This window comes from Phalacrocorax carbo, chromosome 1 (genome assembly GCF_963921805.1).
Source record: "Phalacrocorax carbo chromosome 1, bPhaCar2.1, whole genome shotgun sequence".
NCBI classification, from domain to species: domain Eukaryota; kingdom Metazoa; phylum Chordata; class Aves; order Suliformes; family Phalacrocoracidae; genus Phalacrocorax; species Phalacrocorax carbo.
The window spans coordinates 14812863-14832398 of record NC_087513.1 but is presented as its reverse complement, the minus strand read 5'-3'; the positions used below and the strand labels follow the sequence as shown (position 1 = coordinate 14832398).

The window sequence follows — 19536 nt, the reverse complement described above, 5'->3', positions numbered from 1 at the left end:
TTGGAGATGTAGCTGCTTCCTTTTAATAGCGTTCAAAAACATAAGGAAGGTTTTTATTACATGCTGTTTGAGTGGATTGCCAGCATATACCCACACGTTCTCACATCTGCTGAATCATATGCCATATATTGTATTTTAAGTAGAAAGACTGGAATGAAGTACTTAAGTGTGTTGTGGTTTTTTTGTTGTTGTTGTAGACACACACATTCCTGTATCAGAAGTTGAATTTTGCAAGTAATGCATATGTATCTGAATGACTAATGTTTTCCAGAGGTTTTAATGTTCAGTGTGAAAAAGAGCATATGCTTTACCAGAGAGTATGGAGCTATGCAAATAATCTATTTCTTAAAAATAGAGTTGCTAGAAAATTACCTTCTTTGCCTTATGTTAGGTTTGAATACTGGTACTGTTTTGTAGTCTATAGTGTCTCCTATTTATAGACAAATGACCTTAACTTTTCAGCATTACTAGATTGGTACTTACAAGTACATTTTATGGATTGCTGTAAAATGTATCTCATAGTCTGCTTTTTTTCATGTGCTCTTTGCTCTGAAAAGATCTGGTTTTCTAAAAATGTCCTGCACAAGCAGGCTGATAACACGTGTCAGATGTAGAAGCTTATGCTTTCTCATTTATATGCAATGAATGCCGAAACCAGTCAGATTAATTTTGGGGAGTGTGCTCCTACATTACTTCATAATATAAGTTTGAGAAGTTCATGTTATCTAGACACTGTAATTTGTAATGGACTATTTTACAGTTCAGTAATGTGTTATGATTGTCTAACTTTTCTTTGAACTAAATGCTATTTGGTTTTCATTTTATGTATTGATCACAGTTTTTAAACATAGAAGATACACTGTGTTTCCGTTTTTAAACATAATTAGTAGATATGCTGTGTTTTGTATGAGGATTCATCAGACCTATCTTTGTGATATATAATATTTTGACTAAGTAGATACGCAGTCATTCTTTTTTGGCAGGGTTTTTTGGTTTGTGCTCTACATTTTGTTGGCAAGGTGTGGTTTCTTTCATTGTCTCATCTGGAAGAGAAAATTGATTCTGGAGTATTTATACTGAAAAGCCAAATAAAGTTATATCTTTTTTTTAATCCTCTTCAGCTTCCTCACGTGTTTGTGAACTGTGTGGAATACTTTACTTCACGACTGCTTTTAGAAGAAATTCTCATCCAATTGCAAAGCTGTTCTTCTGAGACAGAACAGACTTCTCATGTGCCTTGTGATACTTTCAATGACTTTGTACGCCTGTTTAAACAAGCTGTTGCGAGTCGAGAGCTTCAAGATCAAACATTATACATTGTAAGTAATTTAATTTTAATATGCAGTTTTGTTTCTGTTAGGAGGGTGTGAGTAATTGTTAATGATAATTGAAATGTGTGCATTATAGAGCAGTTTTTGCAAAATTTCTGTGCGGACCTCATTCAGAATCTGTTGATAGTGGTTAGATTCTTTCTGTTGGTTTACTGGCTTTAGGTGAGGTTCTAAAACCAGGAAAAATACAGAACTTGTATGCAAAAACTGTATAGCATAACTAATAATGAACATAAATTATACTGCATGTTTAAACTGGGTTATGTAATAGTATTACAAAATCTTTAAATATAGAGAGCCTGTATCTGTTTTGAAATTAGTAAGTCGTGCTTATCTGTTTCCTTGTGAAGATAGCGTCACAAATGAGACCGCAAAGGTGGGAAGCAGGGCAGAAGTGAATTATGGAGCATGCAAATGAAAAGAATTGGTTGGCTAGAATAGGTTCAAATTAGAAGTTACATTAAGGAACTAAAATGCATAATGTCCTCTGTAAAAGGACTGTTGAGATCTTACATTTCAGCTATGCTTGTGACCCTCAGAGACAAGAACTGTAGTTTTAAAATTAAGATGGAAAAAAAGACTGCAGTGAAAAATTTGATGATATACTCAAGTGGAATGAACAGGCAGAACACAGGAAAAATTATCAGAATTTAGATCACAGGAATGATTGGATCAATGTAGTACTAGAATGCTAGGATTTAGGCTGTGGGATTTTTTTTTCTTCCTGTGATAATCTCAACTACATAGAGGAGTCAAAATTTGCAGACAGCTGTAATAGCATTTATAGTGCTGAGAGATGAACATAGAAACAAATGCATAGAAGAGGTCTGAAGAGAGGACATAGACTCCTCAAAACTATTTTTTTTCTAGCTCTCACTTGTTTGAACAAAGTCTATTATCTTAAAAATATGAACGTCACAGTATTAGTGATGTGTCATTATATATAGGCACTGTGGACCTGCAAAAGATGTGGACTGAAATTTCACCCCAGCAGTAGGACTTAAGGGTTCTGTAAAAGAGGAGAAATTGATTATTTAAGAAAACATGAAAGTGGTTTAAGATTGAAGCCTTAATGACCCTGGGTAATCGCTCTGTTTCTCACAGCAATCAACAGACATACTGCTTTGGGTTTTTTTGCAGTCAGACAAGAAGTTCATAATTACACTGAACAGTCTTCATTCTGTTTCACAGGTTATAGTTAAATAAGTTTTATTTCTATTTAAAAATACTTATCCACTGAGTTAAATAACTTCATATTATGTTTACTGGAAACAGTATTATCCCATAGCTTTCTACAGCTCATGAGGTTAATAAATTTTACATACTACTTAAAAAATAAATGGGGAAAAAATGCACCAATACTTAAAATAGATAAGAAGGTATACATAGATAAGTAATTTTCCGTCACAAAAATGGTATTGGCATCCTTCAATAATTCCATTAGAACATTAGAGAATTTCACAAACTACTGTATATAGTAAAATTTTACTTTCAGGTTAATATTGGGATAAAAAAACATTTCACATCAGTAAAGAATGCTTCATGTGTTATATGAAAATTAGTGTCACTCAGAAAATTCGGAAGTCCTTGAACAATGGTTACAGAAAGCAAACCATTAAATACCTAGAAAGGCTCACTTGTATCATGTAAGTAGTTGCTGAATCAGAAGAATTAAGTATTAAATTAATATTTCAGTTCTGTTCTGCATGGGAACAGACAGGAATGGGGGAAATTAATTCACGCATATTAACCTATGTCATCTGGATTTATTGTAGAGTGGTTTAAATTGAGACCGATGGAAGACCAGCACGCTGGTAGCATAAACTGGCAATGTTAATTTATTCTATTTCATTTCAGTCGTAAATAATGTAATATTTCAGCCCAATTAACTCAGAGCAAATGAAGATAAATGTTTACTTTCAAGCAAAGGAGTCTAAATGTTTCTTGTAACCCAAGCATGGGTGCTGAATGCTTGTGATCACTTATGAAAAATGAATTCATTAATTTTAACTACCTGAAAAACTGGAGCAGATATAACTTGTAGTCATTCATACATTTACAATATTTAGCACTGTACAGAAGTAATAAGATGCTGTTTTTAATGTAAGTCAGCAGACAGTTCTAAAATATATAGTTTTTTTAAAAAGCTGACAGGTGACAAATCTGTATTAAAACTAAAGGATAATATGTGGATTTATAGACCTGTGGGTAGGCTTTTTCTGTGAAACACTTAAAATATACTGTAACCCTGGCTTGTGGAATATGTCATCTGCTGTAAGCAGGAACTCTAGTTTGTTTTCCACTTCACTAAAAAGTGAGATCTACTTCGGTCAAGACCTTAAAGCTTTGTGTTCCATAGCTGCATATCACTGGGTCCAATAAGTATTTTACTCGTAAAAATATGTAGCCTCTGTTTGGTCAGTAATGCAAAGCAGTCTTCATTCCTGAAAGTTGTTTATTAATGAACCAATTCTAAATAAATTCCCAGGAGATGTGAGCTGTTATTGCAGAGACACTGCTCTTTCGGTTTTTTTTCCTGTACGGTGTGATTTTGAAACACAGTTTTCATAAAATGTTTCTTGGTTGTCCACATAAAATTCTTTTTCTTACTGTGGGCAACAGAAGTGATAGATGTCTTAATATTTTTGTGTGGGGAGGAAATGTAAAAGGATAAAATAATCTTCTAGGGACCTCCAGTTTCTCTTTCAACAGCAGTAATTCAAAAGAAGGGATGAACTACAGAATTTGGATTTATATTGCGAGTAGTAAATAAAACACAAAGGAAATGTGTTTCTATTCTCTTTTTTTCATTCCCATCAACATTTTAAGTGTGTTGGGAGTACATATTTTTTTTTTGCCAAAGGATAACCATGCATGTTTTCATGCTCCAATTTTTACCTCTAGGCTCCTTCAGTTAGTGTTTCCTGTTTAAGCTGAACATATGCTGCATATCTGTTACTGCTGTGTGAGGTTTGCATACAATACAATAAATCCTGTAAATTTCTAGGCTGCAAACCATGAGAAGAAAAGTTTCTCTTAAGTCAGTTGCATGAATTCCAGATGGTAGCTGACTTTCTGAAAATACCAGCTTTTATTTGTTTCTGAAGAGTAATTTCATAGTGGGAAAAGATAGCTCTCCTACAGTAGGCATGTTGATATAGTGCTACAGTAGTACACATAATTTTAAAATGTAAGAATAATTTTGGACAAAAATTGAGGTTTCTATGTTTCTTAATGATATCGTGGCTTTGTCAGTGGTATTCTTGACTGGTATACTTACGTTTTAATTCTTACTGCCATAAGGCATGAGAATGTTGCTTGCTTGGGGATTGTAACTCTTTTTAGATGGTAGAGCTGCCCAGGCTTCCTAGAAGCAAACCAGAAGCAATAATATCTCTCATGTTGCTTGTTTAAGGCCTTGATACTTAGGTGGTTTCTGCTGTCTAAGAGCCATCAGTGAAAGTAGTTTCCAGCAGCTAAAAATTAATTTTAAGTTCATGTGAGAATGGAAGTTGACATTGCCTATGTAATAAGATCACTGTTTTGTTAAAAGGTACTGGATAGAGCAGAGCAGCTGAGGGAAATGGAAGCAAACATCCTGCCAGCATTTCTTAGGCTTCAAGAGTTGGTAAGTGTCTGGAAAAAAAAATTAACGTGTCCTGCATATTGAAAGTAACTGAACACATGGTATCTGTCCATTTAGGCTCACAGATCAAGATAAGTGATTCTTTAGATGAGAAAAGTTGCAAAATTAATCCCCCCTGCCCCCAAAATAATCGACTGGCAGTGGTCAAAACTAGAAATCAAACAGAATTTAAACATTGGCAGGTTTTTCTTACAGTCTTACTATTAAATAGAATTTTAAAAATTATCTTGTTTTACAATATCCATTCTGTTGTAGAATCTTTTGAGGCTGGTGTCAGATACATAGCTGGTTTTTTTAGAATATTTTTGTTTTTAAGAAGAATGTGAATTTTTTCTACTCATTTAAAGTTTTAAAACATGGAAAAGTAATTGCAGAAAAGAAAATCTCAGGCAGGCTTTAATCTATAAGAAGAAGGTTCAACATAGCTTCTGTTAGCTTGGTACAAATAAATAAAACCACTTTTAGGGTTTGTCAGGTGTTTGTGTGACAATCAGTCTGCTTCTGAGTCAGCTGCTGATTCAAGAAAGCCCAACCACATGGAGTGAATTCAGCATCAGAGTGTGAATTTGCAACTCAGGAAACTTGTTTTCCTCAAGTTTTTCCCATGTGAAACTTCACAACATTGCATGGTGGCTGGCTTCAGGGTGGTCAGCAGACTGCCACCTATTTAATAGTGGCTGGAGCTGCACAGCTCAGCAGTTGCAAATGTGCTTTATGATGGCAGAGAGTTTTTACACTTCTGCTGGAATTGCGCCACAGTATGCTTCTGACTGGAGTAAACCACTGTATCTGTTCTTCTCTCACTTCTGAAGTATCAAAGCTTATGCCTTGGAGTAAGGAAAAATGGTGCATTTTCTGAAAAGAAACTGAAGACAGAACCAGAATATGGTGGTACTTTGAAACATCTGAACATCTAAGTAGCTGAAATTATACTTGGTATCTCAGACTTTTGTGTGTTACTCTTAGTCTGGTCACATTGATTTCTCTACTGAATGAAGACTGATTCACAGCTGTGTTCTTAATCCTGGCAGCTGGTGCATTTTCTGGCTCTTTTTGTCTGTTCTGCCTGTGTTCTGTATTTTGCTGCCCCTGAAGCAGAAACAACCTGACTGACAGAAAGGAGGAAAACCTAGGCCTATGACTGCGGTTTAGGGACCAAAAAAAGCATAGGCTAAGACTTAAATATGCTAAAGAAACACCTTCAAGTTCAAAAGTATCTTCCAAATAAGTTTGTCAGCTTTCCTGCATGCTGAGATTCCAGCTGCTTGAATTCAGGATTCTGGACTAAGGCTTTGTAAAACTGTTGTGCAGCTGATGTTGCAGAAGAATGTTGTAGAAGGAAATCTACTGCATCACTTCCTTTCCTGGAGTGAAAGGAGTTGGGGAACTTCACTGGTGGTGAAAATTTTCATGGTGCTTGGGGTCATTGATGAAGAATGGGTCATATGATGCTTGATTTCTGTGAGGATTATGGTGGGAAGTACTTGTTTTGCGTATTGGAAGCTGCGTCAGGAACTGAACTGAAAATACCTTAGTACTTTTCTCAGCTAAAATACTTGGAAATCTGGGAGAGGAACATAACTGAAATAAATATACAGAAAGATGCTCTTTTATTAAAAGAAAAAAAAGCTCCATAAAAATAGAGAAAGAAGAAACAGTAAAGAATGTGGGTGGGTGCCACTTGGGCAAGAAGTGGGAAGAGTAAATAAAAGAAGATTCTCCCTGAATGTCAGGGAAGGGGAATAGCATTTAAACTTTTCTTTCAAGTCATTGACAGCTCATATTAAGCATTGTCAATTCATTCAGTTTCCTTTAATTTTCTTGAGGTGCCTCACTAGTTTTGAAATGTCTTTCTTGAAGAACCATGTTTAAAAGCATCTTCTTTTATGCGGAATTTTTAGTATGGTTGCAAGAACCTTGCAAAAAGTGAGTAGGAAGCATCATCTTCACGGATAGTTAACTTCCTATTAAAAAGCTGATTTATAGAAGGGTGACCAAACTAAGGAGTATTTTATAGTATGAAGTGTTTAGTTATCTGTTGACCAAAACATCAAGCTCAAGGCTTGTCAATAGAAACTTGGTTGAAAAGAATATGTTACTATGTACAGCCATTGTTGGTAACTAGTAAAAGAATTGGTAGAGTACACAGTTAATACTATGTTTTTGTTTTGGGATGTTTCTTGTTTGTTTTTAAAGACCAGCTTACCTTTAAAATAAAGTACTAGATAGCTCGGTTTCAGAAAGCACTGAGCATTCTTTTGCTTTTTAACTCTTCCTGTTTGTTCTGAAAGTCGGGGTTTAATTACCAAAATGCTGTCTTAATTTTGGGAGTAAGGGATGGAATCTACTTGGTATTGTCTAGTACCAGAGGTCTATCACCCCACAACGCTTACATGTCAGTGAAATGGCAAGCAATGCAGAGAAATCTCATGTTGTTATGAAAATCTGCAAATGTGTGAGTGTCTTGATGAGGCCAGCTGAAGCTTTATTACTTTGCTAGTAATTTGTATGAAACTCTACATTTGATGATTTTTGTGGAACAAAAAGTCACAAGAATGATTTTTCTCATTGATATTGTAACATGCAGTGTTATTTTTTTCTTTCTCTGCTTATCTGTCACTCTTTTTTTTTTTTTTTCCCTTTCTTTATTCCCTATGTAGACTGACAGAAATGTGACAGTTGTCCTACTCAGTGAAATAGTATGGGAACTGTTCCGTCCAAATACAGGATGCTTTGAGCCATTCACCTTGTATTTTCCTGATTACAGCATAGGTAAACTAATTCTTTAATCTGTTTTTTTGGGATTGAATAATACTTTGTCAAATAACATCCAAATGTTTTTCCCATGTTTATTTGTATGCCTTTTACAGAACCCAGAATATCTAATAGCTACTGGAATGTAAAAGTCTATATTCACAAAACATCGAAAAGGTTTGTCTTTTTCCAGTTGCCAAAACATCTCAAAGTAACATCTTTGTTCCATTATATTTGCTTGTTCTTTTAATCAGTGTAGTTTTCGATGGATTTTGGGTTTTTTGGTGATGAATATAGCTTGTTTTTCCATTTAACTTGTAAAATGTGGTCAGTTTATTAAGTTAGCTTTAAATAAGCAAAACTTATTTTTGTTTAAACAGGGCACTTGCAGAAGATCTTGTCTCAGAATCATCCCCCAGAATATTCTGCAGACTTCTATGCTGCATATATCAATATTCTGCTTGGTGTCTTCTACATGGTCTGTAGGGACCTGAAGGAACTTCAGCATCTGGTGAGATGAGCTCCTTTAGATTTGTTGTTTTGTTTTGGGGTGTTTTTTGCCAAATAAAGTCTGAAAGTCTAGATTTGTTTTTGAGTATGGAGAAAGAAAAAATCATACAATCATAGTATGATTTGGTTTGGAAGGGACATTTAGAGGCCATCTAGTCCAACCCCTCTGCAGTGAGCAGGGACATCTTCGTCTTGATCAGGTTGCTCAGAGCCCTGTCCAGCCTGACCAGGGACTACCACCTCTCTGGGCAACCTGTGCCAGTGTTTCACCACCCTCATGGTAAAAAATTTCTTCAGTATATCTAGGCTGATCTACCCTTTTAAGGATGTGTTAGCTTAAAATGCAGTTTCCCTAAAAATCCATAATAAAGGTTGCAGTTGTTTTTGTGGCTGTAAGGGGTTTCCATTGCTATGTAGTTTTCCAGTCGGAAGCAACAAAAGCTGCACTAATGAGATGCCAGTCTGCCTGTGGTTCACCCAGCCTAGAACTTCTGTTGGGGTTTTTGAGCTCAAGCTGTTCCTTGATATCAGAGAGTGACTGAGAAGACTAGGCTGCCTATGTTCACCTGTTGAGATAAGGAGATAAATGTGGTGAAATGTGAAGCAATTGCTGCAACTGCAGCAGTTTTTGGGGGACAGCTCCATTACAGACTTGGTTAATAATTTTTTTGATTGCTTGGTTGGTTTGCAATTCAGTCAGAGGAAGTAAGAGTTATGATGTTATTCTTTCAAGCAATGGGAGGCCTCACTGGGCTTCTTTTCAAGTTCTTTTTATGTGTGGTTATGTGGCTTTGCTCTTATTGCTACCTTCTTGCATGTGTGGACTTGTATAATCTCTGAATATCTTTCTGTTGTATTTGTTTCCTGGAATATCCAGTGGAATGCCAGACAGTTGCTTTCAACACTTGAAGGAATAACTTTAATTACATGGTCTCAGCATGTCCAACCTCAAGTTCTATTGGGAAAATTAACTTACAATTTGAAACATTTTCTGATATTATTTAGGATTGTAGAATTTTCACTTGATTTGGCTCCTACAGAGGTGTTTAAGGTAACCAAGCTTCTACAAGCCAGCTCTGTTGCAGAGTTTTACAGAAGCATAGCATATTAATTTGACGCAAAGGCCTAGAGAAGTGAGGATTGACATAAATATTTTTATTGTCTTTCTTTTGGAATTAAGAATAAAATAGGTAAGTCAAAGTTCTTGCAATATAGTCATGCCTGAGGAAACAAAAATGCATTGAAGATATTTGGAAAAAGGAGTTTTAACCATATATTGGTTGAAGAATGTAATAGCAAACAAACTAACAGAAGAAAAATAAAAATAACTTGACAGTGACCTTTGCATAAGAAAAGCTGAATAACAATAACATTTATTAGCTCATCAGATTATTATTTAAATAACTATACTGTGTACAAGGAAATTTTAGAAGTTCGAAGTGATCAGTGATTATGGCCAGTGAACAAATCAGTGCTAGTGAGATGTTCTGAATGTTCTGCCTGCATTTCTGTCAGGAAAATGTAGCTAAACTTCAGCTGAACCTATCTGTTACCTCTACAGGTTTTATGCTTAAATGAGTTTTTCTCCATCAGATTTCAGCACAAATAGAAACTAGGGTCATACTTCTTCTAGACAGGTACTTGAGTTGCTCTGCTTACCAGAGTAATTTCATTAGCTTTAGAGGCACTGTTTGTATGTGTAGGAAATACCAACATTATAAGATTTGTGTAATTGCACCCTAAATTCTTTTTGTGCTTGACAGGTCCCTTCTGTAGAAGGTAATGACAAACACATGCAACTGTCTATAGGCTTCTGAAGAACTCCATAGTGTCTGATACAGAATCTAAATGTGTATGTTACTATGCATGATTATTAATAATACATTCTGGAATTATGTTAGATTTATTCATGGAAGCTATTGCATTGATTCTGTATAGTAGCACAGATTTAATAAGGTGCAGTAGGAGCAAAGGAGAATGAAATGTGAAGATAGTTATTTTACAAAATTCTGTGTGATGTTGATTTAATCATTTTTGGAAGAAAAATCTAGATTAACTCCTTTTTGAGAGATTTTTGTCAAGGTTGTGATTTGAATATGGAATGTTTTAGTGGGTTATTTTGGGTTTGTTTTTTTTTTTTTAATAATTTCTGCTTGTGTATGTGTGTATCTGTGGCCTACTTCTGAACATGCTGGACTGCTCCTGAAAGTTTTATCTGGCAATAAAGGGAGTAAAAGAAGTCGATGAAAATATTTTTATTGCATTTATGACATTTGATTACTCTGTTATTTAAAAAAAATGCAACCAGATTTTGCAGAGATCAAAACCAAATAACCTGTGATAGTTTACTTCTGTTTGTATTTCAGTCTACAGAAAAGGTGTGATTTTTACAGTATAACGTTTGGAAGCAGCAGCATAATGATTGACTGAAAAGTAATTAATTGGTTTTGCAAAATAATGAATTATGATGCTTGTTTTATGCTGTAGCTAGATCAGATATATAGTCCCTTTTTAATATGTTGTACTTTTTACTGCAGGCAGTGCTCAATTTTTCTAAATACTGTGAACCAGTGGTCAGAGGAGAAGGTAAGCTTCTGTCTTTAATTTGAGCAGGTGTATGAGAGTGCAGGTACCCTCCTGTGGGTTTTGTGGAGGGCTTTGCTTTGATCATGACAGCATTGCATATTCCAGTTGCACCTAGTAGGCAGCATTTGCAGCAGAAGCAGTAGATAACATTTGTTGGTGGCGTTTATGGAAATAAGATGGGAATACCATGAAAACTTGCTTCCCCATCTAAATCTTTCTCCTTACTCAACCACTAGGACTTCTGCAAAGTAGTGAGATAAGTCATTTCTCTGTTAAAGCTAAGAGGAGAAAGTGAGAGCAGAGGTTCTGCCAAACTGCCCCAGAGTATCTCAGAATAAACCACCGAAAAACAGCCTTGCATGGTAGCATGTGCTTGCAAATGGATGATGACAGTCCATCATTCTAATACTGCATTTCAGAGTCAGGGTGTCAGACTTACTATGTCTATGTGACTGTACAGGTGGCAGAGATAAGAATTTTAGTGTTATGTGAGTTAAATGTTTAACAGAGTTGATTCTGGCTTGGTGCAGCAAATGAACGTGACACCCGCAAACTCTGGAAAAATATTGAACCTCATTTGAAGAAGGCAATGCAGACTGTTTATCTCCGGGAAGTATCCAGGTAATCTGGGGGGTGAGGGCTTGTTTGTTTTGTTGATGTTGCAGTTTTTAACTTCCACTCTAAAGATTTACTCTCTCAATTATGGCTGGTGTTTCTTTTTTGCTAGATAGAATCTTTTTTTGTTGTTTAATGTGCATTTATTTCTTGCCATATAATGTTAGAAATAGGGTATCTCAGGAGGACATTTTTAAACAAAATGGTATTTGTAGCGTAAAGAACATTTAATAAGTAAAGCGGTGGCAGCGGGTTGTGTTCTCTTTTTCACTGACGGTCGTGCAGGTAGATCCATTTTTTCTTGTATGAAACTGCCAAGCATGAGAATCCATCACCAGGCACAGTTTAAAACACACTGTGAAGTTGACTTGGTAGATCCTCCTGCTACCAAAGATGCACGCAAGCCTCAAAATTCTCATGAGATGTACAGATTTTGAACTTCTGTGTTCCTTAGCTTTGTTTAGCAGAGCTAGGTTGGTATGTTTACTGTGCTTTCTGACCCCTTATTTTCTTGTACAAGGACAAGAATTTTCCTTATATGGAATTACTGTTTTTGACAGCATTAAAAGCTGGTGTCCTGCTAATGCTGAGTTTCTCTTAGTATGGTTTAAAATCCTTCTTTGTTTCTTAAGTTGCCAGACTGCTAGAAAAAAGATGGTGGTGTTCACTTTTAACGGTAATAATCAGCTCAGATTTAATGTCCTCTCCGTCTTTAAGATGAGTGATGCTGATGTTGCAGTATGTATAGAGAGATAATTCAGTAGTGTCTGATTTCCTTATCTTGGTACAAACACAGTGATTTCTTTCTTTCCTTTGAATGTCCTTCAAGGCCAGAGAGTAACTGAACCTGGGTGTGTAGAAGTCTCTGCTAAATGTTTTGGAAAAGTTATTGTTCCTTCAAAAAGAGAATTGATTTTACTCCATATGAGCTAGACTTCACTGTACAATGAGGCATTATTCCATTTGCCTCAAATATGTGTGTATACTCAATATTGATCTTCATTACACAGTCTACTCAGGATCTCTCTGGCTTTTCATATTGTGTAATTGCCTACTCTAATTAGGGTTAAATATAAGATTATGATATAAAATAGCTTGCGAATTGTTTCCAAATAACTAGATTTCCCTCTTTACAATTTTCTTTGATTAAAATTTGAGCTTTACTGGGGTTTTTATTGTAAATTTCAGCTTTCTGCATAGTAGTTCTAGGATTTACCTTCCTGTACCAGTAAATGCTTGTGGAATTAAAATGACTGTATCAGTTTTTCTGGCCACAGAACTGTAATTACTCTGGGCTTTTCTTCAAGTTGTAAGTTACAGGAATAGAACTTTGCTGTCAGCTGTTGTGCTACCGGACTGAGTTGAAAATTCAACAACTTTTTTTTTTTTTCTACCTACAAAATAGACATTGGATAAAGACTTTGCTCATTGATAATTTGGTTGAGGATTCATTATAATTTGAGTATTACATCAGCTCTCATTAAACTGTTTTCATAAGTTTTATGGCTTATGGCTGATAAACCCTGTTCATAAAGATCTTTAAAAGACAAAACAAAAAAAGCACTGGTGCTTTAAACCTGGGGTTTTTTATCCCCCTGTGGTATACAAGGTGATCTAAAATCATTACATTTCTAACAGTGTCGTTCCTTAAGGGAAATTTTAAAGTGAAAAATTTTGCTGTTGTTTAGGAAAACACCAAACTACTTGCAGACATTTTTCACTGACAAAACGTTCCATCTTGATGTCTTCAGAGTTTTTCAGTGAAGAACGAATATTGCTGTGTGTTTTATATAGACTTCAAAACTACGTTATGAAGTAGTTATAGCATTGTTCTCACTAGCATAAACAGTTATTCAGCAGATTAAAAACGTCAAAGCTATCAGTGTTTTTATTTTTTATCCAGTTCTTCATTGTTTTTGAAACTTAGAACAATTGCTTGCTGGTCGTAGTTGGATGGAAAGAAATTAGTATTTTGCAATTAGCTTGTGTTCACTTTTACTTTTATACCTTAATATAACATTACGTTCTGCAGTTTTTTCAAATACGCATAGTCTGCACGTTATTGAAACTTACGTGCAAGGTAGTAAGACTTGGAATTTTTAATTATTCTTGTACTAACTGTATCTTAGTCAGTGTTATTAAATTAAAATATACATATAGCAAGGAGGTAGTTTTCTCTAGAAGACTAACAAATACTTCATCTTTATATATTTGCATTATCTGTCTTTTAGCTCACAGTGGGAGCGGTTACAGCGTGACAATGGAGAACCTGGGCAGTTGAAAGGTATCGGATACAGTCACTCTGTAGGAGCTTGTAATGTGAAATGTGTACTTTTCAGTTTGACTTGGTGGTTATTACCTGAGAACATGTGAAATTATGTAGATGAGGCTGCCTATCAGCATTCAGATACAGTTCAGGGTAATCGTGTTTTTTGAGGTGGTGTTCAACAAAGGATTGTTACTATTTTTATCCCTGGCATATATCCTGGGAGTAATGTTTCCTAAGGTCCCTTGTGGGTAAAAGCAGATTTCTTTAAATCAGTATTTCTTATGTCAGAATGGGCTGACCCCAGTTGTCGAACCTCTGTGTGCCAACTGGCAGAATTGTCTGTGTGGGGAGAAGGGAATATTATACCTGGTGTATTACACTGGATTATCACATTCCTAAACAAAACAACTGTCCTGTGTCATGATTTCTTGGCAAAGAGAAATGTCAGAATCGTAAAACTTCTTTCTGTTCTTTCCCTGAAGGAGTACAGCTTTGTTAATTTTATATTTCTGACAGGTGAATCTCAATGTATCCGTCAGCCTTTATTTACAGTTTGGGAAGGAACACTAAAACATTTTCCTGGTGAAGTCAGTTGGTCATGGTCTTTTGACTGGTTCATAGTTTGGGAACACTTCTTCCATAATATTTATCATGACAAATAACTACTACTTCAGATAGTAGGTAAAATCACTTTTTAAACATTGTTGGAAGATAATTGTAATCATCAGACTGGTTCCTATGTTTGCTTTATTATCAGTAATTTTTTAGACATTGTTTATCAAAGGAGTTTAATTCAAAGTGTTCTTATTAAACTCCCTCTTTCCATGCCCAGGTGATCATGAAATACTTTTGCACCTGACAACCCCAAAAAGGGAAACTTTATTTAAAATGCTTTTTCCAGGATTTTTAGATATATGTAGTAGGACAAATTGTCTTTTTGGTAAACAGCATTTGATAATAACATGCTTAAAAAGCAATTATAGTAAATTTTACTGTGGATGTAAATAAGCAGATAGTTCAGTGCATGAAGCAATATAGACGGACCAAAAGAGTGGAGTAGAAACAGATGTTTCTGTATTAAACTAAACTGTCCATACTCAAGAGTTTATTTGGTGTTGCATTTTGTAATGAACATGCAATACAAAACAGTCTCTTGATTGTGAATGAAACTAAAACTGCTGTCCTTTTGTGCCTACATCAGAGGAAATTATTACTAGCTATCATGTAGGATGATTCTCATCACGCTGGGGGCTCTGAATCTTTAACTTTTAAACTGTTTAATTCCTTGACCTTTATTTGCTGATAGTTGTGGATTAAAGCATAAGGGTACAGGTACTTCACAGAACAAGAAACCATTGAAGTTAAAACCTGTAAGCAAAGAAGGCACAAGAGAGACCCTTTAGTGGTCTCTACAGTTAGACAACTGATGAAGTAAGGTGGTTTCATCATCCTGTTCATATGCATAAGCTGTGTAAAAGAAGCAACTACATTGACAAGAACAGGAGAATGTAAAGGGAAAAAATACAATGTAAAAGTAAAAAGAGGGAAGGAAAATACTAACTAGACTGGTTCTTGTGTGTTTTAATGTGAGAGACTTTAATCTTAATGAAGTATACATGTAGCAGGCTAGGTCAGCTGGATTAAGTTTAAAATTCTGAAAACATTTATGTAGGAAATAAAACAGTGGCTAAAAATAGTGAGATGCTGAACAGTTTCTCAGAAGTGTAGCAGTGCTGCTTTTTCCACCATGCCAGCCCTGTGTCTGGCTGAGCTGTTTGACAGAGTCTCGAGCAGCCTGGAGGCTGGGTCTTGAAGAAAAGCTTTGCCATTGTATTAAAGACATCTCTTCATCTGCCCTGTTTGCCAGAAAAAATAACCTTAAATGAAAGTAGCCTGGAATTTTCTTTTTTTTTTCGGGGGGGGGGGGGGGGGGGGGGGGGGGGAAGATCATACCTTAGGGATTTATGAATCTCTGATGCTTCAAATACAGTTCCTGACATGAGTCCATAAAGAGTTCAGAACATTAGTTCTGTTTAGCTTCATGTCATTCCTTGGCCCTTTGCTGTTTTTTAATCTGTTGAGAAAGTAGCCACACTCATTTAGTTACAGGAGTGGAGCAGGAGAGAATGAAAATAATAATGCAAACAGGTCTTACTTGAAGTTTGTGGATGTTCAGAGTGGGTTTTGGTGACTCATAAACTGTTTGTTTGTTTTATAGGACTTTCTGCACATACACATGTGGAGCTTCCTTATTATTCCAAATTTCTTCTAATAGCTGCTTACCTTGCCTCCTACAATCCTGTTCGGACAGATAAGAGGTTCTTTCTTAAGGTAATGAGATTTTATTAGTGCTGCTTACTGGATTCCTGCATGCTGAATTTCCTGGTTTAAAACTCTTCAATCATTCATTTTGAGCTGTTTCTGTGTGTGGCTCATTTGATTTGATCAGAAGTTTTTCTGTAGATCACATATTGGGATTGGTAATGATCACTTAGTCATTATTAATGTCTAATAAACCCAACTTCTTCTTCATGTCGAAACATGCGTAACGCTTGTAAGTATTGTGCTTTGCCTTGTAAAATATTTTAGTTGAGTGCCTGCAGTGTCCTTAGGTATAAGCCACACTTAAATTTCTGGAGTAAGATACGAACCACAACTGCGTTAGCCTCTAATGAGGTAAAATGACATAGTGTATTGTTAACTTATACAATTTTAAGCTTCTGAAACAGAAACATACAAACAGTTGCTTTTGCAGAAGATGTGGTTCCATTAGGTGGCACATGTTGTGTTGAAATGATGGTAATGTGTGCTTTAGGATGAATGTGTTAACCCTCACTATGGAATCATGGGCTAAACCCTTTTTTCTGTAAGTTCTTGCCATATACAGGTTGAATTTTTTTTCTTCTCTTTTTTCTTTGGGCTCTGTTGTGATCATGCTGCAAACAAACGCTGTGGTGCCATAGTTTGTAGTCTGTTTCTTACCCAGGACCTTCATGCTCCTCAAGCCTGCCTCATTGCATTGTTTTCAGGGTCTTAATTTGACAGAATGTAGGCAATAAGACACAGCAGAAAAGTGATTGGGTAGTTTTGCTCTCTATGCATTTTACCAACTTTAAGGTTTTCTATGTTATTACAGTATGTATTAATGTATGTATATGTGTATTAATGTAGAGTATTCATGATAGGTGTGACAATTGAAGAAACTGAGAACAAGACAAATTTGTTAATATGCTTGTTTTCTCTCTTGAAAAAAAATGTAGATCCATGTTTTGAGAAGTTACTGTAGTTTTTAGTGATGATATACTAGTATGGTTTTCGTTTAAACATGGGTTTCATGTTTCTGATATGAATCTTACATTGAAAGCTGTAGGTGTTTCACCCTTCTGTCTAGGCCTTTCCTGAGAAGAGTGGAAGATTACTTGTAGTCAGTGCAGATTGACAATTTTTTTCTATTGGCAACCTTTGTTCTTTTCTCTTGGCCAAAGCAATTACTTTGTAGGAGATTTATTTGCTGAAGAAGTGGTTTTGCCCAGATTTTTCCATATCAGTCTTGGAACTCAAAGGAACAGGAAAGCTTACAAGACTGAAGTCAGTAAAGCATGTTATCAAAAAGTGCCACATCTTTATTTTTTGTGTTCATTGAACAACCTTCTCAGTTTATTTTTTTCCTTCCTCCTTTTTTAGTATCTCTGAGGTTAGTTTCCACTCTTGCACATGAACTGAACTTTTGTACAATAAACATGAACTTGTAAGGTTTTTGAAGCAGGGATTGTGAGGCTCTTTCAGTCATAGAAACATTTATCATAGAAACATTAATCAGTGATATTAAGTATTTTCCCCAAGAATTCATGAAGCAGGAGAAGTTACCATTCTTGCTACATATATCATCTGATAGCACTTAGCCCTTCATAAGGTGCTAAGGCAAATTTCAGGAATAGATGCATCTCAAAGCCCAACAAACCCAACATTTTTGGGGATGGTGTTCAAGTTGAGTGGTTTTGAGTCATGTGACCTGTAAAAATGGAATATGGTCTTAGGTTTGTAATGAGATGCAGAGCAGATTACAGAAAAGTATCTTCTGGAGTGATTTAACTAAGGACTGACTGCTAGACTGCAAAAGGGACGCAAACAAAAAGGTGGTCATTTTGCTGGTAATCTGCACTACTGGCATAGGTGCTAGGCTATACTACAGCTAAAGTCACGATTTGTGGCAGCCTGAATGCTAACAGCCTGATAAAGTAATGAAGTAATAATTGGTAGAGCTGCTATTAGCTGTGTGAAAATTCAAGAGCTTTGAAGTAGATTGAGAGAAAAATACAAAGTTGATTTTGAAAGGTAGTCTTTAAAACAAAAATGAATAGCAGTCTAGATGAAGTCTTTGTTTTAACAAAACAGGATTAAAACTAACTAAAAACTAGCTCTGAATTTCATATATTTCTTTGTGCTTGCACAGATATAGGGCACCTGCTCACTTGCTTTGAAACACTTTTGGTATAACTTAAATACACCCTGTGGAGATCCCAGCATAACCTTTAAAATGTGTGAATGCAGTTTGTTGTGATCTATCACTAGCATGCCGTGTAACCTCAGGCTTGATCACTTTCCCATCCAAAAGGTCTCTGTTATCGCCGTAGTCATCTTTTCATAGGCACGATAAAAAGATTACTTTGCTGTCTCTAAGTACGTGTGATGTGTATTAATTGAATGAACCATGTTATTTTAGTCTGGCAAATTATGTAAAGGATGCTTAAAGCCCTGTCTAATATTAGGCTCTTCAGAAGTCAGTCAAGAAAAGCCACAGTTACTGAGATTGTCTTCACATGGCTCAGTAGTGAGGTCCACAAATACTAAGTACAAGATTTTAAACATTGTAATGAAAAAAGAATTCCTTCATTTGAGATACTTTTTCCCTGATTCATTAAGTATGTTTATAAGGTATACTTACTAATAAGGTATACTTCCCAGGGCTGTGGAAAAACTCATCAGGTGATACTTTGAGAAATAGCACTTAACTGTGTTTAAAAAATATTATACTTGTACCTCTCCACTAATTTTACATCATTTTACACATCCCATCCTTCATGCCTCTCTTTTTTTTTTTTTTTAAAACCCGTTCATTTGTAACATCTTATTTACTATGTTTCTGTTCTTGTCTTGCCCTCACATTTTCGTCTGAGATCCAAGAACACTTGATTATTTCCTCTGGACAGTCCTTCCTCTCTTAAGGCTGCTTTAAAGCTGCACTTTTAAAAATTATGTTCCTTTCCCCCTCCCCCCTCTTTCTGTTTGTTGTTTAGCTCCTGCACCTTGAACTGTCTCTGTATTGTATTGATTTAATTCCTGGTTGTCATTCTGCCAACTTGCATGCTATCCAAATTCTAAAACTGAGTAGATAAAACGTGAAAATTCAGATGTATTTTATGCAGGGATACATTTTAAAAATGAAGTGGCCATCATTTAAACTTCTCTGGAAAGAGAAAGAAATGGAACATCTGTCTTTTTCATTAGATGATGGAGGGTAGGAGGAGGATGGTGACATGAAGTCATATTAAAAACAAATTTTTACTGCCTCTTCTCATCAGTCCCTGATTAGATCAGGAAAAAAAACCTTATCCATGTCACCAAGAATATTAGTGTGTTGTTTTTTGGCTTTGCACCACTTGGGACACAATGAAGCAAGAAGTAAAGGCAAGTATAATTTTAGGGCTTCTAGTGAGAAGGGTTGCTGGTAACATCAGAGGCAAATACTGGGGGTCTATTAAGAAGCAGACCCAGGCTGGCATACTATTATATGTAATGTACAATTCTTTGACTGTTTTGATTCT

At 35.7% G+C, this 19536-nt stretch overlaps 1 protein-coding gene across 8 annotated transcripts in view; it reads left to right on the top strand.

Moving 5' to 3' along the window:
- ORC5 (origin recognition complex subunit 5) overlaps positions 1-19536 on the top strand; it is a 93697-nt gene that overhangs the window by 7919 nt on the left and 66242 nt on the right. For all 8 annotated transcript variants that reach the window (XM_064444580.1, XM_064444570.1, XM_064444562.1 and 5 more), the window contains exons 4-11: positions 1122-1319; positions 4885-4959; positions 7638-7749; positions 8112-8242; positions 10779-10827; positions 11358-11448; positions 13674-13726; positions 15930-16042. In XM_064444580.1, the coding sequence (XP_064300650.1) occupies positions 1122-1319; positions 4885-4959; positions 7638-7749; positions 8112-8242; positions 10779-10827; positions 11358-11448; positions 13674-13726; positions 15930-16042 (822 nt within the window). The remainder of the gene's footprint in view (positions 1-1121; positions 1320-4884; positions 4960-7637; positions 7750-8111; positions 8243-10778; positions 10828-11357; positions 11449-13673; positions 13727-15929; positions 16043-19536) is intronic.